We start from the raw sequence: 27,337 nt of genomic DNA on the forward strand, positions 1-27,337 counted from the left end.
ACCGCGTAACGGTCAACAATCATCTTTTATTTTCTCTATACAATGACAAATTATTATTAAATACTATTTAAAATGGCTATTTAAGAAAATTCTTCACTGTCCCCTTTGGTTTACAACATTAAATGTATTTTTTTTTAATCCATGCTCTTTGCTGTGAGGTTTATAATGTTACTATTAAACCAGCTCCTCTCCCTCAAACCCCATTTCGTGCCCTCAGTGCTCAGTTTTGATTCATTACAAAAGGAAAAAACTGGTACTTGTTTACTTCAAACATTCTTCTTTTCAGGCATTATTTTATCCCCATCAAAAAACAAAGTGTAGATATTAAAAATCTTTTTCATTCTGTCTGTGCTTCGTAAGGCTGGGCAGTGAAGAGCTAACGAGCTATGGCTAAAAACCGGCTAAGGCTAGCCGCCAGACTGCCAAAAAAGGCAAACGTGGAGCCAGCTATAGCTAGCTGACAGATTTAAAATTTGTTAAGCTAACTGCTAGCCAGTCAAAAGGTAAATAGCTAGCAAAGGGACAGCTAAGAAACACGTAGCTGTCCAACAACAAACAGTGCCAGCTAGCAGTTAGCCAGCTGACAGGCACTATGCTAGCACGGTAAAAAAAAGGCTAGCTACACTGTAAAACAAAAGCTAACTAACAAAGTTAGCTACCTAGCAGGGAGTGGGTTCTGCTGGGCTTTTAACAAACACCACCAATCTACCCCTAACTAAAACCCAACAAACTTTTTTTTCCACTCTGACATAAAACAAAGACTAGAAAGCTAATCACTGCACAACTATACCTTTAGAATTAAAAGGATATATCAAACTTAACTGTCAGTTAACCTCATAAACCTCCTTCATAAGGCCCTACACTGTGTTTGGATATAACCTTGTAAGACTGAAGCTGTTAAATTGATTAATCAAACCAGCTAAAAAGATTCTGTACTAAAAATGCTTTAAAAACAGCCTTGTTCCCCCGTCAGCACCATGTTGTTGATGTGTTTGTGAGTTTGGAGCTACAGAGCGGTATAGTGAGTTCTGATTGTCTGAGTGGCGCTGCAGTCGGGTCCAAACAATGTGCGGTTACTTCGTGTCTCACTGCTCAAAATGTAAAACTGAGGATTTGAGGCATTCCTGAACGCAAGCAAGTTCATCTAACTGGGTTTTGTGCGGCGGAGTAGCCAATCCGCACATTTCCATGCCGTGTTTATTCTGAATGCACCCCAACAACGCTGAAAAACCAAACGTTTGTCAAACTGGACGAAACCATTTTATTCGGCTGGTTTGCCATCCTCCCTGCAGCGAGTGGGGTGCATTCACTCTCAGCTGACCAGTTTGGGCAGCACTGTCCTCGGCTGGATGTTTCCGTTGGCGTCCGTGATAGCTGCTAAGTTAGTCCTGGTTTTTGAGGAGGATGACGTGGTGGTGAGCTTTGAGATGGAGGTGATGGCGCCATCAGTAGTGGTCGTGCCACGTTTGGACGATGAGGTCTTTTCTCCAGCCGTGGTTCCTGACGGAGGCTTTGGAAGCCGCCTCCTCAGCCACGGGTGCCGAAGCGCATGACTGGGCGTGATCCTGAGTGCCGGGTCCCACTCTAGACACTGTTTGAGGAAGTCGATGAAGTGCACGTCATCGCAGCCCTTCAGCGCCGTGCTCCAGTCCTTACTGCCCGGGGGGCCGCGCATTTTTCCCCGCCGCGAGCGCCCGCTGTTCAGCACTGTGGTGCCATCGGGTAGCGTGGTCACGGTGCAGTACCGTGGGTAGCCTTTTGATGACACAAAGTTTTTCGCTCTCTTGGAGCCGTCAAGGAGCTTCTGAGTGGGCATTCCCAGGAGTTCGATGATGCAGGCAAGCTGGTCAGCTTCATCTTCGCCCGGCAGCAGGGGGTAACCAGTGAGCAGTTCGGCAAGGATACAGCCCAGAGACCACATGTCGATGGGCATCCCATACCTGGAGCCTGGAAGAGAAGAAAGAGGGTCACCATCAAATCCAGCCTGTGTCATTATTGGCTAGTCGGTCAAACAAAAAGTAAAGCAGTCACATTCAGGAAGTCCAAAGACCGTTTCCTGCGATGAACTGCTTTCAAGAGTTTCCTGAAACATCAGAATGCAAGTAATAATAACTATATCTATTATTAAATTGCAAAGATAACTTGATGCACATTAATTTTAAAGGGAAACGTTCGTTGTTGGTTTTTTTTGTTTTTTTAAGTCGCTGGTTGGTTCTCATTTAAAGTCAGAATAACAAGCTTTTATTCTGTACATTATCTTAAAAGTGAAAAAAAAAAAAACCTCTGCTGTCAGAGCTCAAAAGCGATGACTAGTTTGGTTAAAAACCTTTTTTAAAAAATTAAATACGTAATTTTATATATATTTTATTACTATTTATTTAAAATGTTTAAATCAGTTTCCCTAAATTCAGTCTTCTTCTATATTTTTAATATTATTTTTTATTTAATGGCTTTTATTCCTTTATTGAGTAACTTATAACGTGCCAGTTTATTTTGTCTTCCATATGCGAAAGGAAACGCTGCTCTCAGTGTTTTTCTTACCCAGAATAACCTCCGGTGCTCTGTAGAACCTGGACTGGATGTAGGTGTAAACCCTCTGATGTTCATAACAGCTGGAACCAAAGTCTATGACCTGAGGAGAGAAAGAGAAGCAGTTTGAAAGGGTCTGTGAAGTGAAGAAAGGGGATTTTCCTCTGATTTGTTTACAGCAGCTGACCTTGATGCCGCTGCGTCCCTGCTGCTTCAGTAAAATGTTCTCGGGCTTGAGATCGCAGTGGATGATGCGATTCTTGTGCAGTGCATCCAGACACTGTAGGATGGAGTGGGCAAACTTCCTGACCAGCGGGAGGCTGAAGCCCTGAAACTTGTTCTTCTTGATGAGCTCGTACAGGTTCATGCTGAGGAGCTCGAAGGTCATGCAGATGTGGTTTCGGAAGGTGAAGTTCTCCAGCATGTGAATGACGTTCATGCTCGAATCCTTGTCCTGCTTCTTCAGGTGCTCCAGGATGCGGATCTCCTCCGCTGCCTGCCGGTGGAAGCGCTTCTCGTTGCGGACCATTTTCAGAGCCACATGTGTCTGAGTCTTGTGGTCAAAGGCCTTCACCACCTGCAGGAGGAAAAGGAAGAGCATGACGCCGTCATTAATCTTAGATTAGATATTCTTGATGTCAAAAAACAAAAAAACAAACAAAAAAAAAACAAAAAAAAACCCCCAAAAAAACCCCACCAACTAAAGTCTCGGAATAGAGGAGTATGCAAAGATATTTTTAATATTCATAGTTTTCCTGGTTCTATTCTACAACTGTTATTTCTCTATTAAAAAATTCATATTAAAATTAAACATGAAGACTCATAACCTTTTGTTGTGGCATTCCTTTATAAAGCAAACAAAGCTCAGCTGCTAAGCTGTGTAATAACCATCTCTACTGTCTTTGCTACAAACTACAACATCTGGAATCTTCTGCAGGCATTAAGGTTAAAAATTATTACCACAAAGACGCTAAAACTTGTCATCACTCTTAAAAAGTCAGGAACTAAACATAACCGCAAACAAAATTTAATAAAAAGTCAACAAAAATAATCTTAAAGAAAAAAAAAAGAAAAAAAAATTCAGAGACTAAAAACAGGAAATTAGGGGGGGGTCAGCAGTCATACCTGTCCAAAGCTGCCCTTGCCGATGACCTTCAAGACCTCATAGCGATATGCGATGTGGTCATGTGGTACATGGATGTAAGACCCCTGATCATCGTCATAGCCCCCGTTGTTGGCTCCACCGAGGACCCCCTGCCTCTTCTTGGCATTCTGGCCAACAAAATACACTGAGGAGGAAGCAGATGATTGATCAGTTATTGGTGGTTCTCTCCTGTCAATACACCCGACCTCTAATCAATCAGAACGACCATCTGCAGGCGGAGTGGTTAGGGACACTCACCCTCGGGATAGCTGAACATCTCGTGTTGCTCGAATGACGAAATTTTGGACATGAACTGCTTCATGGCCTGCTCCGGGGTCATGGGGTTGACCTTCGGCTTGCTGTCCGTCGACTTGTTGGAGGCTGCGCTGCTCTGGCGGTGGTGGTGGGCAGGCTCTGACGTCGAGGTCTGCCGGTCTGGCAGCGGCAAGCCAGGTCGGGACGAGCTGATTGGAGCCAGCCCATTGGGCTGGGAGGTCAGCACCGGGCGTTTGTTGGTGTTCTCCTCATAGAGCTGAGTGACATGGCCCTGCGACTGCGATGACAGCTGGACGGCGTCCGACATCGCAACTTTAGAGCCTCCCTGACCGAAAACAGAGGGAAATATTGGCTAAAAATAAGAGAGAGTCCTCTGCAAGTTGAGCCGAGGAAACCGAGGTTTATTTAAAAACAGTAACTAGCAGGTGGCCACTTTATGACCACTTATGTCGTCTTTGGTTTAAGTTTAGATTCTGGGACTTTATTTTTCTCCTTTTAATTATTCATTTTCTGATGCGTGTCATCCAAATATGGACCTGGACGTGCGCTCTCAGAGAAACGTGGATAATTAACACCCAGAAATGAGTGAATTAGACAAAAACTATTCCCGGAAAGATGAACTGTGTCCGGGAAATTATCCCCCTCTGATTAACAGGCGCCTCCGTCTCCGTCTCATTGTCTCCCTTTGTCTCCTGCTCACTGAGTCACTCCCCGTTGCTGTGGTGACCAGCACACCTGGGTCCTTTCAGATAACAGAGGTGCTTTCTCACACTCACACACACACACACACACACACACGGCAGAGCGGCTTGGTTCAAAGACCTGGTGCTTAACACAAAAACACAGTAAGTGTGTGTTCTCGTGACCCGGCAGCTGAGGACACGGTGGCACAAACATGAGGATGAAAATCAGGAGATGAAACACTCACACAAACAGGTTTGTGTGTGTGTCTCAGCAGCTACAGTGACATATAAGATGACATGTGGCTCTGCTGACTCCTCCCTTACCTGACTACACCTCGACTCAGTCAGCCAAATGTTGCTTCTTTCCTTCAAGGATTTCCATTATTCATTAATCTGCAGATTATTTATTTTTATTATTAAACATACATAAAAAAGCTAGGTGTAATATTTCCATGTTTTTAAATGGTTTTATATAAGAGGGCTGGGAAATGAGTTCTTTCAGGTGAAAGGTTAGCCACTGGACACCCATCTTGAATTGTGTCCAGGTACATATTCAGGCAGTTATTTTGAAGAATAATCAACATTTCTGTTCATTTCAATCGTTACTGAGAAATAAAAACTGCCGGTACAGAATTATCAGTCAACTGTGATTAAAGAATTTGCCCCAATATAAGATTTTATTTCTTCCAGGGTTCACTTGTCGTTAGGTTGCCCTCATTAATATAATGCAATAAAATTCTTAATGTTTTTATATGCTGAGCTCTAATTTTATTTATTTTTTCTTTTGTGTACCATATTTTTCAGACCATAAGGCACACTGTATTTAAGGCACACTAATGCAGGTAAATTACTTGAGGCTGGAAGATCAGTTTCTGACAATTAATATTTGCTCCTTGATTAAACATGTGACTTTTTCCAAGTGATAAGAAGCCTCCGATTTGCCGTCCTGGACATCAATGTTAATGTCTGGTAAGAGATTCCACTGACGTGCCACAGGAAACGTCATTATCGTGTACAAAAGTGGCGATAAAATAAACAGAGCAAATAAATGATGCATTATTTCTTTTATAGCATTAGTCTTGTGTGTGCGTGTGTCTGCTCTTCACACCAGCCTATAAACCATTTAGCTGTTTAAAGCATCCTGGCACAGGAGGCTATTATTAGCCATGTGGCTGCAGCAGGCTGGTGCACAGAAGTGCTGCTTCTTGGCGCTAACAGTATGCTAACACGCCAACACCGACAGATGACTTCACCAGCTTATTTCTCCCAACGATGAGCCAAGATGAACGGGACAAAACCCTGAGCTGCAGAATCTGAATCAAACTCAAAAAAATCACGACCTGCACGAAGCTGCTGACCACAAAGGTCTGAGCAGAACATCTGCCGCTAATCTGTTCATCACTTTTTCTGTTATTCACCTGCTGATGACTATCAGAATAAAACCATGTACCTGAGGCACACTAGCAGACTTAATGTTTATAATTAAACTGGATCAGATTCACATTCTTCTTGGTAACAGCTTCACAGTTACGGTATTTATTTTAAAGTAGGCATTGGTGTAGGGCTGGGCGATATGGCCTAAAATTCATATTGCGATATAATTTGAAGCACGTGCGGTAACGATATATATCACGATATATTATTTTCTTCTGTATAACATATTTTCCACACTATAAGGCACACTTAAAATCCTTTAATTTCCTCAAAAATCGAGAGTGTGCCTTATGTATGAATGCTGGTTGTGCTTACTGATCTCGAACTGATTTTGGCGTGCAGAAATCTGTTAAAAAATGTTTTAGTACAACTTTGGTAAGCCGCACTGCTTGATGGATTGTCAGAGCATTACAGCTGCCGTAGTGAGGAGCTTCGCAGAGCAATCTGGGTCCAAAACTCCGTCCACTTCAGGTCCCAAAGCCAAACGAACACTAAGAGTTAAAAACGGTCTAAATTCTTTCATCTTTAATTAAATCATCAACGTTGCTGCTTTATCGGGTGTAACAATTAAGTTTTACATCCATGAAAACAGAATTTATTAAATTTAACGGAGTTAGAAGTTAACAGGAAGTTAGCTCGCTAGTTTCCACCTAAACATCTCATACCATGTTCTGACTGAGAGATTTTTGAAACTAATTAAAACGTACAGCTCTGCTACCACTTCCGACATAAATGAAGACAGAAAACTAAACAGCAGTGGCGTTTGCAGGGTTACTGAAGTTGGACTACCTGGTATATAATGTTGTGCTACGTGATTGCTAGCGACACAGCTATGTTAGCATAACATTAGCACAGTGAAGCTGGAGGATGAACGCTAACTTTTTTCCCCCACTCAATAAAAGTTAACGTGACAGATTCTGGTGGTCAGGGACAAATGCAATCGCATAGCAGAATGCTATACACGGGCCAAACTTCAGTCAGGAGAACAACTGAGATTATTCATCCACAATACGAGGTTAGTTATTAATATACTGCAACAACGCGGGAATAGAACAGCTGCGAGAGAATTCAACATTAATGAATCAATGTTACGGAAGTGGAGGAAGCGCAGTTTTTGGCTTTCCCCATATTTCAAAAGTGCTTCATCTCTTTACTATGACTGTCGCCCGCCATAATTTGCAGATGATAATGGTTTTAGCCGCGGTGTCACTACCCGATCCGTACCGGAAACCCGATCAGTACCCCGCATGCGCAAATCTTACGTCACTTCCTCTCTTTGCCAACATTGCGACATTCAATATATTTGAATGATACTGTTATCGCCCAGTTAGCTCCTAGCATTTCTCAACAGCTCTGCCTCCTTTTCGACTGCCCGGGACATTTAAACAATGGATAATCCGTATACAAAGAAATTCATGCTTTTCTCCTCAACAGAGAGCGTTCCCCGATTGAGCAACAGCGCCGTAAAATAAGAAGAATGGCGCCTAATTACAGAGTTAATAATGCAGACTTTGTAATATCTCACGTGTAGATTCATCAGCCAGATGAAGTGTTTACTGACAATTGACAGTGATAGCGGACATCATCATCACTATTCCAACAATCCTCTCCTCACAGACAAGCATAAACACACTCGACTATCACTAAATCAGATTTAACACACGTTTGTAATGACGATAATTCAGTTTATAATAGGGTTTATTCGCTCGGTCAGCAGGTGGCGGTATCCTCGTACACTGGGGAGTAAACTGCCATTAAACGAACAGAAGAAGAAGAAAACATCTGCACATGCGCGGTACGGATCGGGTAGACCCGATTTGTACGGTCAGACTTTACACATGCGCAGTAAGGATCGGAGAGTCCTGATCCGTAACTTTCTTTTTATTTTTCGTTTTTGTCTACATTGTACTGAAATGCTTCATTATTGCAAACATTTTAAGATATACTTGTTATTCTTAACATCTTAACAGATACTCTGACTCATAACTATCGTAAAACGCTACGACCGGAAGTAGAAACCTTTCGCGCATGCGGGGTACCGATTGGGTTTCTGGTACGGATCGGGTGGTGACACGCTGCGATGCTTTCGACCAAAACAGGCACAGCTTGATGACATCATCAACATGCGCGATAGAGATTTTGACTATAACGCTCTATCGTTAGCCAAATTTATATCGTTTCTATCGTATATCGTTTATGTCGCCCACCCCTACATTGGTGTAGTTCATCCACTTCCTTTAATCTCCTGATTGGCAGCCTCCCACAAACAGAAGATCTGAACAGCAGGAGGAGAGCGGAGCTTCTATTCAGCTCAGCAGACTGCTCAATTTTAATTTTCATGTGTATTGTAAGGTAAAGAACCCCAATGGTCAGGTGACTGCCTGTGAGCAAGCACTCTGTGATGGTGGAAAGGAAGAACTCCCTATTAACAGGAAGACACTGTTGGAGGGGAAGCCATCAACCCCGATTTGTTGAGAGCGGAAAGAGAATAGGGAAGAAAAAAAAAAAAAGAAAAAAAAAAAAAAAAAAGAACCACACAGTAAAAGAGGATATAAACTAGTCTGAGGTACTCAAATGACCTTATTAGTGACATTCCCTATTCGTGACATCACACAGAGCCAAGAGCAGATAAACAAATATAAAATAATTGCCCTTTAGGGATAAATAATGACTTTCTGATTCTGATAGAGCGATCTGAATGACTTCTGCATGCTACCATCGTTGTTCAAAACCTTGTTAGGCAGCTTTTTTTCAACTTTTTCTATCATCATTATTATCCTGCCCTTGCTCTGTGGTTCATCCTCTGTGCTGATAGACTACCGAGTCTCACCTGCGTTCACATAAAGCCAATTAGGGCGGCGCATGGCTTGCTCTCTCCCCTCGCTCCCTGACAGCCTGCTGCGTGCAGGGTTCATAGTCTTTTTCTTCTTCCGTTTGTTTTACCAGGCGGCTCTTTGAAAGCTTTTGTATAATAAGGGCTTCCTAGAACTGCAGCAACACTGTCACCTCAAACATTAAAAGTAGGTAAAGCATAATTGGCCTAGTTGGAAGAAAAATTTTGTATTTTGGTAAAAGAAAACACAGTTTGAGTACTAATTTCATCAAAGCACATTTACACAGTTTGTGAATTTTGGTTAAACCTAAATGAGCAAACTACTCACAGTTCATCTAAGTTTTAAAGATTCTGAGATCAAGAGGAAGAAGTCCAGATACTTAGGCATGATATCCGCTTTATGCTCTTCACATGTGTTATTTTGAACACAACAATGACAAAGAAGTGAAAATAATAAATGATAAAGCAGTGTGCAGCCATACCGTCAAATGATGGTGGTTACTGTTGCGAAGTGGGGGCAGGGCGGCAGGCGACGTGGCCTGAGAGCCGTTGTGACCGGGAGAGTAGACCGGCTCGCCCGTTTTGCCTGAAAGAGTGAGAAAAGATGATTATATGACAGCTTTGTTATTGTCATGTGTGTTTTAATGCCTTTTACATCATAAAGACCAATGCCTGTGTTTCAACTAGTCCTGCTTGGACAACAAACAAACAAACAAACAAAAAAAAAAAAAAAAAGAAAAGAAAATGCTGAAAAAAAAAAAGTTTCTTAATTTGAGTGTTTTAGCCTCAGGAGGAAGCCAAGATGGATTTTTTTTAAGTCATAGATGGGAAACCTGACGAGTTACACAACCTTTATTGGGCAGTATCACGAAAATGAAGACTAAAACTGTGGTTTTAAGAGGTTTTAGACCAACTCAGCACTGTGCTGTCTACGAAGATAAAATGAGCTGAATTCACACCATGGTGGAGGAATGGGAAGAATGGAAAAACCTCCAGTTATTCCAGCAGCACAGGAGCTACAGTTATTAACTAAATATCTTGAAACAATATCTGTAAACATTCTACAGACGCAGCTTCACATATGTGAAGATCTGCTGATTTTTATGCAGTTTTTGCAAGAAAAGTTAATCTGTAACTTTTCTTGCAAAAAACTGTCATAAAAATATCACCATTTACTTACTTATTTTTAAATCTGAATTAGCTTAGTATATCATTTTCAATTTTTACCTACTTAGACATGCTGATAAAACTCAAACAGCTTAATGCCCCAGTTCTCAATTTTAAAGAAAGTTATCTGCATTTGATAAGAGCTGTACGAATAAACTTAACTCTTAATCTTCTTTTTTATTTCCTGGAACAAGAGAAATCTGACTCCACAGCTTTTTTCTGTGATGCTGTAGTCTTTGACCTTGTGTACATTTCCTGTTTGTATTGTACCATCTAATCACTGCACCAAAAACCCTTTTCACGCTGCCACAAGGTAACAAAGATGATGTTCTTCTGGTTTTTGCAGTTGAATTGCTGCGAGTAAACTGCTTCTAACATTTATTTTTATTTAATTGTTATCCAATTAGCTAATCACACAGCAGCACCCCAAAGCACTCAGACATGGTCAAGATGACCTGCTGAACTTCAATCAGGAAAGCAGTATTTACTCAAATAACCACTCGTTACAACCAAGGTATACAGAAGAGCATCTCTGAATGCAAAACACGTTGAAACTCGCAGCAGATGAGCTGCGGCAGCAGACCAGCAGATCTTTCGCATCCATTTCTTTAGATCCTGGGATGATTTGTTGCTTTTTGAGATCTTTTAGGCTACTTCACTTTATCATACAGGTTCTATTTAAGCAATTTAATAATTCAACAGATCTGGCAGAAATCAGACAATAAAAGTTAATTTATGACTTAGAGGGGGTAATTACTTTTTCACATGAGATGAGTTAGCTTTGGATATGTTTTTTTTTCTTAATGAATGAAATAATCATTTAAAAACTGCATTTTGTATAGCGATCGAAAATGTGGCGTCATTTCCAGGGTAAAACCGCAAAGGATTGTGGGTACAAGTGGCTAGCGCGCACAGGCTTTTACAAGACAGCAGTCACACCGAGATAAACAGACACAAAAAATGGCAAGAAGCTGTTGTATTATTAACTGCTATAGCCAGTCGCATGACAGCCACTGGAAGCCAATGGGTAAAGCAATTGGTTTTTATCGGATTCCTTCGTGGAAGAAAAATTGTTCAAGTCATGTTTCCGAAGTCACGAAGAGGCAACGGAGGGCTTGGATTGCGGGGTAAATCCCGAAATGCACGGTGGTACAAGAAATCCCTTTCACTGGAAAGAAAAGCGACTGTCGCTGCCCCCTCTCTCTTCCAGTACTCCAGAGCGAAGATAGCCTTTTCGTCAAGTCTGTCTTTGTACGGACCTGCCGTGTTCTCCTTTCATTTTGTACATAACTGTTTTCAGAGCAAATAAAATGCAGGTAGGGATTAAAACCGCAGAATTAATGGTTACTGGTGCTGGAAATGCTAGCGCTTGATGCAGTATTTTAATTTTGCTGCCACTCGTACTTACAATGCAACGTGCGAAAGTCACGTGGTCTGTCGATCTCTATTTACCCGGGTTATTTTTGTCCAAGATTAATTTGGTACCTGAAACATGTAAAGGTGACGAATGTGTAAAAACTTTGTGTTGACACATACACAAACATACACATGTGCCAAAAATAAACCTGTGGGAAACACTGCAGTCTGTACAGTACCATGTAAATACAGCATAAGAAAGCTTGAAGTGGCTGAAAGCTTAGCTACCAGTCCGCATGTAAACAGCTCATTGACCGTCCTGCTAAATGCCTTCAAATAGCTCTGGACTGGACTGACCCAAAGCAATCCTGTTCATTCTGGAGTCAGTCCTATAGAGTCTAAGGAGGATGAAGGTTTTAATTTAGCCTCGTAATCTCCAACACAGTGCCTACCTCTCTGCCTCTCCCTCTGCAGCTTCACCTTCTTTAATAGCAACATGACGACAGCAACACGATGCACGGGTCAGAGGTCACAGTGTCTTCTTAACTGAAGAGCCAAAAGTTTAAACAGCCGCTGGGTGATAAAGCATGTTGGACTTTAAACAAGACACTTATCAGCTTTTGCTGCTGTCAATGGTTCACGGCCCGACTCAGAGTGACGACGTGAAAAAGGAGAAGCAGGAAATCAAAACTCAGCAACCAGCAGAGTCTGTTAACTTAAGAACTGCCTCTGAGGGAGCAAAGCAGTCACTTTCACATCACTTTTAAAGGGGAACCAGTGATATAAACAAGAGCAGGCCAAACATTACCACATACTGATTGCACAGGGTTAATACGCAGATTTCAAACAGCTCTGACCTGAACCCCCGAAAACGGTGACAGGACTCCAAGGAGTTTAAAGGGAAAAGGTGTCTGACAACAGTCAAAGTTTTCATGTCTTCTCTGCCACTTTGGGTCGTTCACGGGAAACGTAACTAATAAATGAAAACATAAAGCAACAAAGAGAAGTTCAGTGGCTGACTCTTCGCCTCCACACAGCCAATCAGGACTTTACGCTGTGAGCTTCAGATTGTGTTTCAGGAGGTTATAGACACAAATGCCTGCAGCACAGATGGACGTGGTACAGGATACTTCCATGTGCTACCTGGGAAATATCACATGTAGATGCTCAACTTTCTCAGGATAAAATATTTTTAAAGCCTCATTCTGAAGTAAAATCAGCATTTATCAGATTTCACAAGTAAAGTTGGTTTCAACAAAAACAGCCCAAACTCTGTTTTAGATGGCTGATCAGTAAGCTAACCCACCCATTATGTTGAGTCGTGCCTGTGAGCTTATTTCTGTAATAATTCAATCATCGGTGAATCAGAAAGCTCCAGATCATTAAAATATTTTCCGAACAGCTGGAAATGAAAATCAGAATCTTCCGCTGGCTCGTCATGGAAACAATAAATGGATAAACAAAGAGGACCCTTGCAGGCCACCGTCCGGTGACTTTATGTGTCGGTGCAAGTTGAAGCAGGCAGATGGACCGTACTGCTGCTCTCCGCCTCTAATCCAAACTTAATCCCGCTAATGAGGATGACATGGAGGGTGAGGCAAAACCACATCGGCAAGCCCACAAGGCATGACGCAGGACGCCGAACAACTGCATGATGAAGTCGGAGACTGTGGACTAATTTTTGTTAGTCCAAAACTAAAACTTTTATGTCACACTGGGATTTTAAAAAGCCGCCATTTTTGCCTATTTGATTACATTTTATTGGAAAAAACTTTTAATCAGTTAGCCAGAAACACTGTAGTCAGATCAGGGCTCTAGACTAACTTTTTGCCACAGTTGCACTGTTGCGCCCAACTTTTTTTTTTTTTTTTTCCCCCCTTTCTTAGGTGCACCAGCACAAAAGTTAGGTGCAAACAAATTTTTCATCCGCATCGCTTAACACCGCAGCTTTACACATTCCTTTTTTTTTTTTTTTTTTTTTTTTTTTTTTTTAAATTGCTGTCCATACAGAGAATATTGATTTCTAAATGATTAATAATCTTGTCAACTAGGGCTGCCACAAATTATTATTTTGATAGTTGATTAGTCACCAATTATTTTTGCACTTAGTCGACTAATCAGATCATGCATCCATTGGACATAAAACGTACAGCTTATTGCACCAGCATGCATCTGCTCTTATATAACTATCATTAGTTTACAGCTTTAAGTGTTTAAGGTATGTGCTAACTAAAAATAAAGACAAGATGATGGTTTATTAAATTTTAATGACAACTGCAGATTGTTTCGGTGGAGTTTAATAAACTCAGCCGTCTGCTCCTTGCTATCTAAAATATAACTGGACAATGGGGAAAGAGCTGGATGAAGAAATCACTGAGAAGGTGTGGTATGAAACATGGAAAGAACATAAGAATACAACTCAATCATTAAAGTGGAGAGAATTCATCTGGAAAAATCAAATTTGCTACTTTATTACACCTAAGATTAAAAATAAACAAACCAATACACAACAAATGGCCTGTATTTATATAGCGCTTTACTAGTCCCTAAGGACCCCAAAGCGCTTTACATATCCAGTCATCCACCCATTCACAAACATATTCACACACTGGTGATGGCAAGCTACATTGTAGCCACAGCCACCCTGGGGCGTACTGACAGAGGCGAGGCTGCCGGACACTGGCGCCACCGGGCCCTCTGACCACCACCAGTAGGCAACGGGTGAAGTGTCTTGCCCAAGGACACAACGACCGAGACTGTCCAAGCCGGGGCTCGAACCGGCAACCTTCCGATTACAAGGCGAACTCCCAACTCTTGAGCCACGATCGCCCCCAACAACAGTGTTGGAGGCTGTGTGGATGGGATGAACCAGACCATACACACATTTTCTGGAAATGCAGAAACATTCACACTTCCTGGGTCAAAATTCACTCAGCTCTCTGTGATATATTAGTTACATAATTCCCAGAACTTGCCTTGTTTTGTATCTAGGATACTTGGAAGGTACTGTAGATGTAAAGGATCGTTACTTGGCTAAGATTCTCCTTTCAACAGCAAAGAAGGCCATCACCAAAAACTGGCTTAAGACAGAGACACCAGGAAAGAAGCAGTGGAGGACATTATGGAGATGGAGAACTTTACATATAAACTGAAACTGACGGAAGAACGCTTTTTGAAGGACTGGGGGAAATGGCTAATGTACAACAAAAAAAAAAAAAAAAAAAAAGCTGAATGAAGATGGACATACAAAAAAGAGAATTTGAAATGAATGATTGAAATGTTTGACACCGCAGGTAGGGTTGCACGATTTTGCATAAAATGAGAATCACGATTTTTTGGCTTAGAATTGATATCACGATTCTCTCACGATTTTCTTTTCCAGTATAAATATTTATTGCACTTATTAACTGCACATCAACTTCATAACAGTTGAGACTGAACATAAAAACAATAAATAAACATTAAAAACAACAAATGTCTCACGTTTTTCTGTTGCTGCAAAATGTTGTACTGCTTGAAATCCCGTCTCCACCGTTGCTCGACACTGCGTGTATAGAGCAGGTAGTGCAACAAAATAATAGAAAAATAGTTGCTGGACGGCACTGTGTAGCGTTTGTCTAGGGTGTTGATCATTTTCCTAAATCCCTCGTTTTGCACAGTGTTGATGGGAGCCATATCTTTGGTCAGGTGATAAGTGATAGCCTCCGTAATTTCTTTGTGCCTGTGAAAGTTCGACCTGTATAGGGAAGCGCTGTATAAGGTTCCTGTTATTGATGTTTTGGTGGTTGACCGGGACGGATTTTCTCCTGTCACTTTCTCGTCATCCCTGACGTGCTCTCCGTTGTTTTTTCCCTGCTAATTTTAGCATCACACCACAGCTTCTGTATCACGTGGTATAAGGCTCCGCCCTTGTCATTTGTTGAGCAGGAAGAGTGAGCGCTTGTTTTCATGCAGATTACGTCCCGGATCAAAATGCGGTACAATCGTCGTCGTCTTTTTTTTTTCTTTTTTTTTTTTAAAATCGTCGTAATTTGGAAATGAGATCGCACATAAGTATGAATCGAGATCGCGATTTTCTAACGATTAATCATGCAGCCCTAACCGCAGGCATGTTTCCTTTTTTTTTTCCAATTATCATTTTTGATAAGATAGTTTGTTCCTTCCCCCCCCCCTCAAGTCTGTTGTCTGCTTGACGTTTATTCTGCTGTGTAAAAACTATAACTTTAATCTCAGCCAAACCGATTTACTCAGGAACAAATAAAATACTGAAAAAAGCCAAACAATAACATTTTTAAGTTATCTAAGTGACTTGTATATCATGTTTAACCTGAGTAGCGAAAGACGGCGGTGGGTTTGAAAACGATTTGCTGGGAGTCTGGTGTTCTCACCGGCTTTAGTGAGCCTTGAACCCCGGCTAGCCATCGAGCTGGTGGGTAACAGACGTTTTGAAAATATGCGGTGTCTTGATAAACTGAGCAGATATTTCAAGTTTACACAGCTACATCCTTGCCTCAAAATATGTTACACATTTATTTTGTGACCCAGAGAGAATAATAACAGTAATATTAAAACTAACTAGCAGCCGCCATAGTTGAAAATTGAGCAGGGCCACACTATGAATTCTGGGATAGGCTGGGCCACGAAGTATACACCCGACCCATCCTTCAAATCTGGGGAAATCAAGGGCACATTTGTGGGCCGCATTTGTCAGTCTTCGAATTTGGACCGTCTTCGTCGTGTCGCTGTAACGTAATCGGCCTACAAATGTGGGCACAGAAGGATGCGGTTCCTGAATTTGGACACAGCTACGATACCGGACACTGCTTCTTCTTCTGGGTTTAACGGCAGCTGGCATCCTTGTACATGCAGTGCTGCCATCTTCTGTTTCAGTCCGTTATTACACTCTTAAATCCTACTACTTATTCCTGTGTCTTTTGGGATCTTACAAAGCTTCAAACGACGCGTCGACTATTAGTATTCTATGATTTTGATAGTCGACGTAATCGTGACTAGTCGACTAATTGAGGCAGCCCTATTGTCAACACAAAGTTCTCCTGACTACAGTAGCTGTAATGCTCCAACAATCCATCAAGCGGTACGGCTTCGTAGCTTACCAAAGTCATACTAAAACATTTTGACAGATTTTTGAGCGCCATGTACTACATAAAATCAGTTTGTGGTCAGTAAGCACAACCAAAATTCATACATAAAGCGCACTTTTGAGGAAATAAAAATATTTTAAGTGCGCCTTATAGTCCGAAAAATACAGTGCTGAAAAAGTTATTGTGCTTAAAGTGCTTCAGTGAGCTGAAATTTAAACTTCAAATATCTCAAGATATATAAAATAAACAGATAGTCCAAGTAAGATATTCAGTTCGAAGCTTTTGAGGCACTTTTAATTTTGACTATCTCTGATTGGTTTAGACCACGATATGGGCATAATGTGTGTCTGTTGTTGGCCACACAGAGACTTGCTGAGACTTTTCAATGATCAGAACATAGCATAAGCATAGCAAACAAAAGATCTCCGGTTCGATTATTGGTTACCTGTCATGAGTAAAACCCAATTAGCTTGCAGAAGTGTCCACAGTCTGAAAAAGTTCCAGTAAATGAACGAAGCTGCTGTTTGAAGCCAAAGATGCTAATAAACATGACATCCTCTCTGAGTCACAACAGCATTTGAGTAATGGAAAACATGCATGACGGTAGGTAACGTTACACTAAAAATACTTGAGGGATGCACCTTACTGTGGAGACAGAGGCGTCTGTCCCCGAAGCATCTCAAACTTTAACAACCTGTTCTGACTGACAGACCAGGCCCTATGGCAGACACAGCCAACCTGAAGAAATACATGCCAGGGCTACCCACGGCCTCCTGCTACAAGCAATTTGAACAAGCTCAAGGCATAATCACAAACAGAGAAAAGGAGCACAGTGACCAAAGCTACGCTAACAACAAGAATGGACGGTCATGCTAGCAGCTAAGATAGCAGGCAGCCACAAAAAACAGCTCAAAGTTTAATATTTGTTTCTTAGTGGAAAATGAAAGTGCTTTAATACTACTGTTATTGTTGACTTTTATCTAAGAAGACGCAGTACAACATGTAAAAGTGACAGATTCAGCCATATTTATCACATCTGGCTCATAAAATATAATAAACAGGAAATGAGCAAAAGCAAACAGCAACAACCAGGGATGACAGAAACTGTACAAAAACACATACAAGGCATTTCATCATGGAGAAACAACGGAGCAAAGAGAGCCCTTACTGCACATTATGACAGCATGTACACGGACAGAAATATACCTCACTGTGAAAACTGTTTTTTCTTGCATATAACCATTTTTGACATCCATCAAAGAGACTATGGATTTTACCCAAAGGAAAATCACCACGACTGTGATCACAAAACGACTTTTATTTTTACATACAGTTTAATTTACTGAAGCTTGAAATACATTTATAAATAAGAGGAAACATACGAGGAAAATGCACTGATGGTTACCCCATTTTTATAAGATGGATAGTGTTTTTCAGAGGTTCAGAGCAGATATTGTACAGCGATACTTTCTGAAGCCGACTTGGAAACAGTTTTAGTTTAGCTGCAATTCATTGCAATAAACTTTGCAAACATTTTTTCTTTTACTCTGAACGTGGACAATTAGATTTAATATTGAATGCCAGTGTATATTTGTTATCAGTGTCTGATTACTTATAATCCATGTCTCTGTCAGGCCTGAAAATACAGAAATCAGCTGACTCCTAATGTTTACTACAACTCTTACTTAACAAATTTGAAAGAAACTTAACCCTTTAAGACCTACCATAGAACCAAGTCCGCCAGAGCTTATATTATATTTTTACATGCTGTAGTGTCATTTTCGGGAGCATTTCAAGTTGATATACATCAATACAACCATTATAGCCCAAATTTTAATAATATGTCTGCATTAAGTCCATAGTAATTACATAAATTGCAAAAAAGTGCAATAAACTCCAAAAAAAAAAATTGAAAATCGTTTTTTGTTTTTTTTTTAAAACATACATTTCTAGTTAGAGAAATTTAAGGGGCTTATCCCTCAAAACTGTAAATAGGGCTGCTCAATTAATCGAATTTTAATCACGATTACGATCTGGACTTTCAACGATCATTAAAAATGACTGAGCCGATTATTAGCCCCTCCCTCATTTATCCGCGACACCTTAAAGGCCGGTCCGTGAAAATATTGTCGGGCATAAACCGGTCCGTGGCGCAAAAAAGGTTGGAGACTGCTGATTAAGAGGAGCCGAGGAAGATCTGAAAGCTAAGCAGAAACTATTTGGAGAGGAGAGTGACTGCCGTTGGTTGAAAAGAGAGGTAAAAAAAAAAAACTTCAGTGGTGTTGCACACTATTTTATATTATTTTTTAAAGTCATTGTTAACCCTTTAAAGCCGGTCAGAGCAGCACGCTCCGTTTTGTGTAACTATTTTTAAATCCCCATAGAACCTGAACCGTGTAAGCTAGCGCAATAATTTGTTTTGCATATGAAACCAGAGGAGTTGTACTTACATCTTATGCCATCAGCTTGTCCTCGGTCATGGTTTCCTTCCACATATAGCTTTGCAAAAATTGCATAGAAAGCGCTTGCAGGAACAAAAACATAATATTCCAGAAACAGGCTTCGCCGATCCGATCAGCTGTTCGTAACACTTCCCACAGTGAAACAGACGTCAGTGTGAACTATTGCATGTCCGCCATTTCCTGGCCGAAACCGGAAGTGACGTCATTTTCACGGAAATGTAGTTTTTACTTGTAGGCCTTAAAAGCCTATACTGGTCATGTTTGACTTTTCTGAATAGTTTCTGGGATGCTTAGAACTCGAATTGCACTGCTGGAAATAGTTTATTTTGATGCACGTGCTGTTTTCTTTGCAAATTTGCATCATAGGATTGTTTTTTCGTTTTTCCTGCAGTATATAAAAATTGGTGTATCTCCAAAATAAAACTATGAAGACACTCAAAATAAATTTCCTGTTGTAAACTATTTTTTGCAACTTTTTTGTATTTAAAGTTTTGAGGGATAAACCTCTTAAATTTCTTCAAGTAGAAATATATGTAAAACAACCAAAAACGATTTTCAATTTTTTTGTAGTTTATTGCACTTTTTTGCAATTAATGTAGTTACTATGGACTTAATGCATACATATTATTAAAATATGGGCTATAACAGTGGCATAGCAAATTGAAATGCTCCCAAAAATGGCACTACAACATGTAAAAAAAACAATATAAGCTCTGGCGGACTTGGTTCTATAGTAGGTCTTAAAGGGTTAAATAAATATCGTCAAATAACCGCGATCTCAATTTCAGTGAAAATAATCGTGATTATCATTTTTGCCATAATCGAGCAGCCTTAACTGTAAATACAAAAAAGTTGCACAAAATAGTTTCCCACCACAGGAAATTTATTTTAAGTGTCTTCATAGTTTTATTTTTGAAATACACCAATTTTTATATACTGCAGGAAAAATGAAAATAAATATTACAATGCAAATTTGCAAAAAAACAGCATATGCATCAAAATAAACTATTTCCAGCAGTGCAATTTGAGCTCTAAGCATCCCAGAAATGACAAAGAAAGTCATAAAGTCAAACATAACTTTTAAAAACACCAGTATAGGCTTATGAGGCCCTGATGGTAAAATAAAAATACATTTCCGCGAAAGTGACATCACTTTCGGTTTCGGGCCAGGTAATGGCGGATAGGCGATAGTTCGGGCTGACGTCTGTTCCAACGTAGGCAGTGTTACGAACAGCTGATCGGATTGGCAAAGCGTGTTTCTGGAATATTATGATTTTGTTGTTGCAAGCGCTTTTTATGCAGTTTTTGCAAAGCTATGTGTGGAAGGGAACCGTGACCAAGGACAAGCTGATGGCATAAGGTGTAAGTACAACTCCTCCGGTTTCATATGCAAAAAAATTTTTTGCGTTAGCTTACGTGGTTGCAGTTCTACAGGGATTTAAAAATAGTTACACAAAACGGAGCGTGCCCGCTCCGACCGGTTTTAAAGGGTTAAAGTCCTTGCTTCAGTCAGAAAAATAAAATTATCAGCCAATAAAAGCATTAAAAGCAGAGGTTAAATCTCCAGAGCAGCTCAGGCTCTAACTCAGACCATCCAGTGTCCTGCTGGGCTCTCAGCCCTTCATCAACTCTGCAGGGGCTCCTGCAACACGTACTGATAGTGTAACAGGGATCTGTACTGAAGGCGCACACAGCCTGCCTCGCTGCGAGCCCGACAAATGCATGCTACCGGAGTGGAAAAGCAGCGCTCTGAATGCAAACTCAACACCGAGCTGGAAATGCCAGAGAGCCGGCAGGCATGCTCGGCATGCTGCTCAACCGGTCGAGTGGGAAAGTCAGCGCTGTGACGCTCAGCAATGTCACAAGCCAGCAGAGGTGCTGGAGATATAAAAGATGTGGGTAAAAAAAAAACTACGAAGCTCCCAAAGTCACAGCATGCTGTCCCTCACAGGGTCCTGTAGATGACTCACTGACATTTAGTTGAACTTCTACACTATTCCCTACTTCTAACACTGTAAAAATAGTGAGTGAAGTATCATAAAAAATTTTTTTTTAAAAACAGACGCCCATGGCTGGGTGTTAATGACACCCAAATTTAGCAGCACATACAGCTGTGGAGTCAAAGTCCCTCAGTTTTGAAGCTGCCGATTGGCTGTTAGGACTCTGGTTGGGCAATCCACTAATGTAGAGGTGTCAAACATGCAGCCCGGGGACCAAAAGTGCTCAGCCAAATGGTCCAACAGAACCTGGGTGGCTTTACAAAGTGTAAAAATTGCAGTAAAGCCATTAATTACTTGTATGTTTTTATCAACACATGCTGCTGTTCCTTTGGTGGTGTGCTAACATTACTATGCAGGAGGGTAAACAAACTGTTTCAGTCATGAAGGTGTAAACTGACTTGTACTGCTGCTGTTCAGTCACACATGTGAAGACTTTTCAAACTGTAATTCATCCAAACTCTACTTTTAAAGAGCAGCGGTTAAACCAAGAGCTGGACTAAAGCATCAACCTATCGCCTCAGGAGGCAGGTATGTGCTGGGTATTCATGTTTCTGTTTAATTATGGAAATCGGATGCCGTCATCATACTTATTCAGGCTGCCTCGCCTTTTTAACTTTTCACTTCCCTTTCAGCAGCATCTTTTTATTTTAAAGCCACAAATTCTGCCACATTTTCACTGTTTGGACTTTGAAACCTGATTTCTGGGTAAAATCACCAAGAAAATTAATATCAGAAAATTCATAATTTCACCTATTTTTGCCCTTTAGAAGTCAAAACTAGTCACTTTATGGCACAGACACTCAGATACATGAAGATAAAGACAGGGAAACTGGGAAAACTCGTGTTAAGAAACAAGAATTAAGCAGTAGTGCATTCAAATGGAAAACAAGAACAAATCAGCCCGATGACATCCAAACCTTTCCATTTCAGAATCACTGTTAATTAGCAGCAGCTGGTAAAAACCCACATTAACGAGGTTTGTCGATCTATCTGCGAGAGTGATGATCAGCACTACTTGTAAACAAGCAGCTGTGATGTTTTCAAAGACAGAAACTCTCTGAATGTGGGTATTCTGATAACCAGGCACCATCTGCTTTGACACAGATAACCGAGACAGTTGCAAACTCCGCCCTCCTCTCAAAAGCACCTTTTAAAACCCCGTGTGCTGCTGCAGCAGAGCCAGTTTAACAGACATTTGTCAGCACGCAGCATCAACATTACGACATCCACCCCATGCTTGTTGGTGTACAGTGAGAAACTGGGACACAGATCTGGAAACAGTGCATGAACTGGCACAAACTGCCAGCACACAGCAGGAAACAGACTCTGATTCAAGCAGCTAATGAACTGATTATAAAGCAGGTGGTTAGACGAGGATGAGGGATGAGCAGGGAAAGCTTGCTACAAGTCTGACAGTTTAAATGACAAAAACAGGACTGTGATCACAGAGTAATTATACTCTGTATCAGTCACTGTTTAAACTTCATTACTGACAGCACATCGCTGGCTTTGAGCAAATGACAGCAATAATATCAGAGCTATGTTACATCTGGCTGCCTGCCTCTGTTTACATCACTGTAACCGAATACAGCAATGTGCAATCAAACTCAACTGCAATGTCTTAGTTCCTAAAGATAGCATAATACATTGCAAAGCATATACTTCATGCTACTACACATAACACCCTTACATTATCCACAAGACAAGCTTCAAATAAATTTGGCACAACTGCCTGACATACACCTTGCTGTATATATGAGGCCTAAAAAGGTTAAATTACCTGTTATTTATTTCATGAAGCACGTGATATTTCTTTTAAATATGTTTATTGTAGAATTAGAGTGAAGATGAGTTAACACTAGGGCTGGGCCATATTATACCGTTCACGGTAATACCGGTATAATGTTAGGCAACGATAGGAAAATGAAATATCGCGATAGAATGGGAGTAAAACGCGCATGCGCAGTGCCTTTTTTTTCATACGCACATGGCCGATTGTTGAGTGAAACAGATGAACCAGAATTGGTTTGTAAAAATGGTGCAACTTCCGTGATGTGGAACTGGTTTGGTGTTTGTCCGTCAGATACACAACAAAGCACATTTTTTTGCAGAACATGCAAGCAGCCGTCGTTATTGTCGTATTTGTCGGACTAAGATGCTCTTAAATCTGGGAGTAATCTGGGTCCTAAACTCCGTATGCTTCAGGTCAAACAACACTGCAGCATCACTTAGAGTTAAAAACTGTCTAAATTCTTTCATCTTTAATAAAATGATCAGCATTGCTGCTTTACCAGGTGTAACTATAAAGTTTAACTTCCAGGCATCCATGAAAACAAAAGTTATTACATTTAACGGAGTTAGAAGTTAGCAGGAAGCTAGCGGAAGTTAGCTCGCTAGTTTTGCTAGTTACCTAAGCATGATATAGCATGTTCTGACTGAGAGATTTCTGAAAAAAATCAAACGTACAGCTCTGCTATCACTTCCAACATAAATGAAGACAGGAAACTAAACAGCAGTGACGTTTGTAGGGTTACTGAAGTTGGGCTAGCTGGTATATAATGATGTGCTACGTGATCGCTAGCGACACAGCTATGTTAGCATAACATAAACAGTGAAGCTGGAGGACGAACACTAACACTTTTCCACTTATAAAAGTTAACGTGAAGGTTCTTCATGGTTAGAGACAAATGCAATCGCATGGCAGGATGCTGTAAACGGACCAAACTTCAGTCAGGAGAACAACTGAGATAATCCATCCACAATATGAGGTTAGTCATTAATAGACTGCAACAACATGGGAATAGAGCAGCTGCCAGAGAATTCAACATTAATGAATCAATGGTACAGAAGTGGAGGAAGCAAGAAGAATGAGTTTAATAAAGTTTGATTTATCTGACTGCTTTGTTTCGCTTAATGTGCCTTATAATCCCGTGCACCTTATGGTCCGAAAAATGCGTACTGCACACTGCAGTTTAATGTTGCAAAGCACCTCTTTTTAACTTCAGTGGATATTATACATGGTTCTGCTCAGGATATGTCAGCCCCATTTCTACTGGAAATGCCTTTTGGTTAAACTTTCAGCAAGGAATTAGCATTTGCACTGTTACATTTTTATAAAGCTTTAATGTACATAAAAACCAGCTTCTTGTTTAAGTGAAAATAAATGGAAGGTTGTCTTTTTGCGCTAGTAATGTTGTGGAGTTGTATTTTGTCTCGCATCAATTATATCGTCGGTTATATCGTTATCGCAAATTTTCAAATATATATCGTGATAAATATTTTTGGCCATATCGCCCTGCTCTAGTTAACACAGTTTGAAATAAACTTGTGAAAAACAACTTAACAGTAACAATAGTTGGGTTGTTATGTAAAAACAAACAGAAACAGGCAGCACAACAAAACCTAGATATTATTACCAAAATGAGGTATATGCCAACACCAATCAAGGAAGTCAAAAGAACTACTACTACTGTGCCAAGTTAATAAGAGCAAATCTTGAAAACAAGAAATACTCGTTTCACCTTGCACAACACATCCCTACGTTATCCTCAGATGCCATAAGGACGTACATACATGCATGTGTATGTATACACATACATGTGTATATATAGCCTGTTTCAGTTTAAGCGTTGTTTTCAATAAATTGCATCCTCAAAAAAATGTTTTGTCTCACTCCCATTTCTTCTTGTTGAAGCTCTACTTGAAACCTTGTTAAGATCCAACAATGCAAAATACAAATCCCACCCAAGTGATCTTAAACTTTTGTCTGGGACTGTAGTTTGTGTATGTGATTCTACTCTTAAACAAGGGTTGTTTGAGACTGGTGTGACTGTTACTAATGCTCAAAAAATCCCACAAGGATTTTTTTGTTTTGTGCTACCAGTACGATAAAGAGTAAAAATAGTATGGTCCACAGTACACGACAGTAAACAACACAGTCAAAATAAAATTGCCACAGGTGACCAGTAAGGGCCTTATACTATGAGAGACTGCAGAAATTGTTCGATTTACAACACTGACAAAAAAAAAAAAAAAAAAAAAAACACGAAAAGTAAAAATGAAGTTAAAGGTGTAATTTTTACTTTAAAGGTAAACCTCCATTTACATTTTGTGTCGCACTTTTCAGCGTTTTAGCAGCTGGATGAAATTTGTACACAAGTCAATTCATTTCCACTGAAACTGTGACTGCAGCAATCACAAGTTTTTTGCACACTAGTCGGGGTCTTTTACCCTAGCAACAGGTGAGTTGCCAGGGGACCTACGTGACTGACTTTAGCGATCATTTTTCCAACGATTGCCATAAAAATCCACAAATTGCTCACAAAAATGATATTCATTTTCCACCTCACAACTGGGGTGATCGGGGACTTACTTGATCCCTTCCCTTAGTTATCACACATCTAGAATGGTGGATAAGTTAAGTCACATGGTTAGTGGTCAAGAGTCTCCAAAACCTCAATAAGCAAAACATAAAGCCTGTTTTCCAAAACCCAGTAACCCTGGTTATCACCTTGTCAACCAAGCTAGTTGCTGAATAGTTCCCTAGGTAACCCCTCCTGTGGCTACCATTAGCTTTTACATCCATGTGTGTATATTTAAGGCCCATTTTCACTAGCCAAGATTAGACTACCATTTTATATCACAGTGTGAATTGGTACCTCGCTAACCAGGCTAGCTAACAACTTCCTAGCTCAAATATAAACACATTTTCCATGAGCAAAAGTTAGAACTCCATTTAATATCATGATGCTAGCAAGCGCTAACATCAGCTAACAACTCATTAATATTTTTAAATGCCTTTTCAGCACCCTATTTAACAAGAAAGTAAATTGTACATATTATACATTTGCTCCAAAATAGGGTCACGTCCTTAAACAAACAAACAAACAAAAAAAAACAGCAACAAAGGTTTAAAGTAGTAGAGTATTAAAGTAGCTAACCAAGCTAACAATTTCCCAAGTCTACCCCACATCCGGTTTCAAGAAAACATCTAAATGGGCCAAAGCTGTGGCTTCAAAACAGCAGACCAAAAACCAGCGGCTGTCTATATCCAACATGTCCAAAAGTCTATGAATACACCAGCCAAAAATAGCATCAGTGTAAATAAAGGAGTTTATGGCTAATAAAGCTTCAAAATAACCACTATGGCCAACCTTCAGGCTTCAAAACAACAGTCCACGCAGAAATGGATGGCTACGCCCTTTAATCTGTTTATACCATAAGTAATTTCTGCTGTGACTTCCTCACACTAACAGCATTAATGCAATGCTAATATACCAATCAGGCTCATCACGCAAAATGAAACTGCCTCCAACCATCAAAGTATTTATTGACATTAAGTGTATGATAAAAAAAAATAAAAATAAAACCAAGCACAATCGTCAAACCTCTGGAGAGCGAATTAATCTCGTATTAATGGTTCAAACACAGACGCCAGGAGTGTATGAAGAGCTTCCATGCTAGCACAAAGCCACTGAATCCTTATATGAATATAAAGGCAGAATATCAGCTGTAACGCTCAGCGTGAGGCTGTCAAGCTCCTTAAGATTTTAGGAAGTGATAGGAGGGGGAAACCATACCTTTAATGTGGAGCAAACCAACTGACCTCTGACCGAAGATTTATTTCTGTCCGTGGAGCCGGAGGCCAAGAATTACCCGGCAACGGAAAACACGCAAAACACACAGAAACCAGCAAAGCTAACATCACACACAGGGCACCAGGAGAGCCAGGACACCGAGGAGTAGCACGGTGACAAAGGCAGCTTGACGGAGAGCAGAAGGAATAACCGAGCAAGGAGAGACTGTGGGAAAAGCTACTGCTGCTGTCACTTCTCATCTGTTTGCTAAAAATTAACCTGACGGACAGAGCTGATTTTCCTTCCTTCACTTCTCCCGCTGTCAGCCCAGCTAGCTCCCAGCTTTTATGCTTAATTTAAAGAGCAGAGACCGAAAAAGGCGAGCCTGGAGGGCTGCTCGTACTGGAGCCACTTAGCTAGCACAGCCCCCAGCCCTCCCCGCTCTGCTCCTCCGTGTCTCACTCACTACCTGCCGTTAAAGACAGCCAGAGAAACACTGGGGCATCTCCTCAACCGTGGCCCGGCTCAGGTGCCTTCTGTCGGATACAAAGGGTATGCTCACCCGTCGGAAGGACCGAGGTTACGGGCTTCTTGGTTAACATGGCGGCCGCTCCTCTCCTCTGGACTCAACTGTGCAGAACACCTCCTCTTCCTCCATTAGCCACCCCTCCTCTTCCTCCATTAGCCACCCCTCCTCTTCCTCTACCTACTCCTCCCACTTCTCCTCCTCTCGCTCCTTCAGACCCCGAGACAATTAGAGACGCATTAGTGCTTC

General features: G+C 40.8%; 1 protein-coding gene across 4 annotated transcripts; it reads right to left on the reverse strand.

Annotated features, from left to right (window-relative positions):
- Positions 1–1,237: 1,237 nt before the first annotated feature.
- On the reverse strand, positions 1,238–27,282 carry dyrk2 (dual-specificity tyrosine-(Y)-phosphorylation regulated kinase 2). Of its 4 annotated transcripts, none has more exons than XM_085251195.1 (7): positions 27,125–27,282; positions 9,382–9,485; positions 3,932–4,274; positions 3,655–3,818; positions 2,717–3,106; positions 2,542–2,632; positions 1,238–1,947 (listed from the first exon to the last, which is right to left on the reverse strand). In XM_085251195.1, the coding sequence occupies exons 1-7, from the start codon at positions 27,162–27,164 to the stop codon at positions 1,313–1,315; spliced, it is 1,767 nt and encodes a 588-aa protein (XP_085107321.1). In that variant the 5' UTR covers positions 27,165–27,282; the 3' UTR covers positions 1,238–1,312. The 4 variants fall into 4 exon arrangements, with proteins under 4 accessions (XP_085107321.1, XP_085107323.1, XP_085107322.1 ...); XM_085251197.1 differs by lacking the exon at positions 27,125–27,282 and adding an exon at positions 27,032–27,050; XM_085251196.1 differs by lacking the exon at positions 27,125–27,282 and adding an exon at positions 26,566–26,877.
- Between the last annotated feature and the right edge of the window lie 55 nt (positions 27,283–27,337).

Source organism: Mchenga conophoros, linkage group LG17 (assembly GCF_057382185.1).
Source record: "Mchenga conophoros isolate Kocher_MC1m ecotype Shallow Benthic linkage group LG17, M_conophoros_male_GT1.1, whole genome shotgun sequence".
Taxonomy (NCBI): domain Eukaryota; kingdom Metazoa; phylum Chordata; class Actinopteri; order Cichliformes; family Cichlidae; genus Mchenga; species Mchenga conophoros.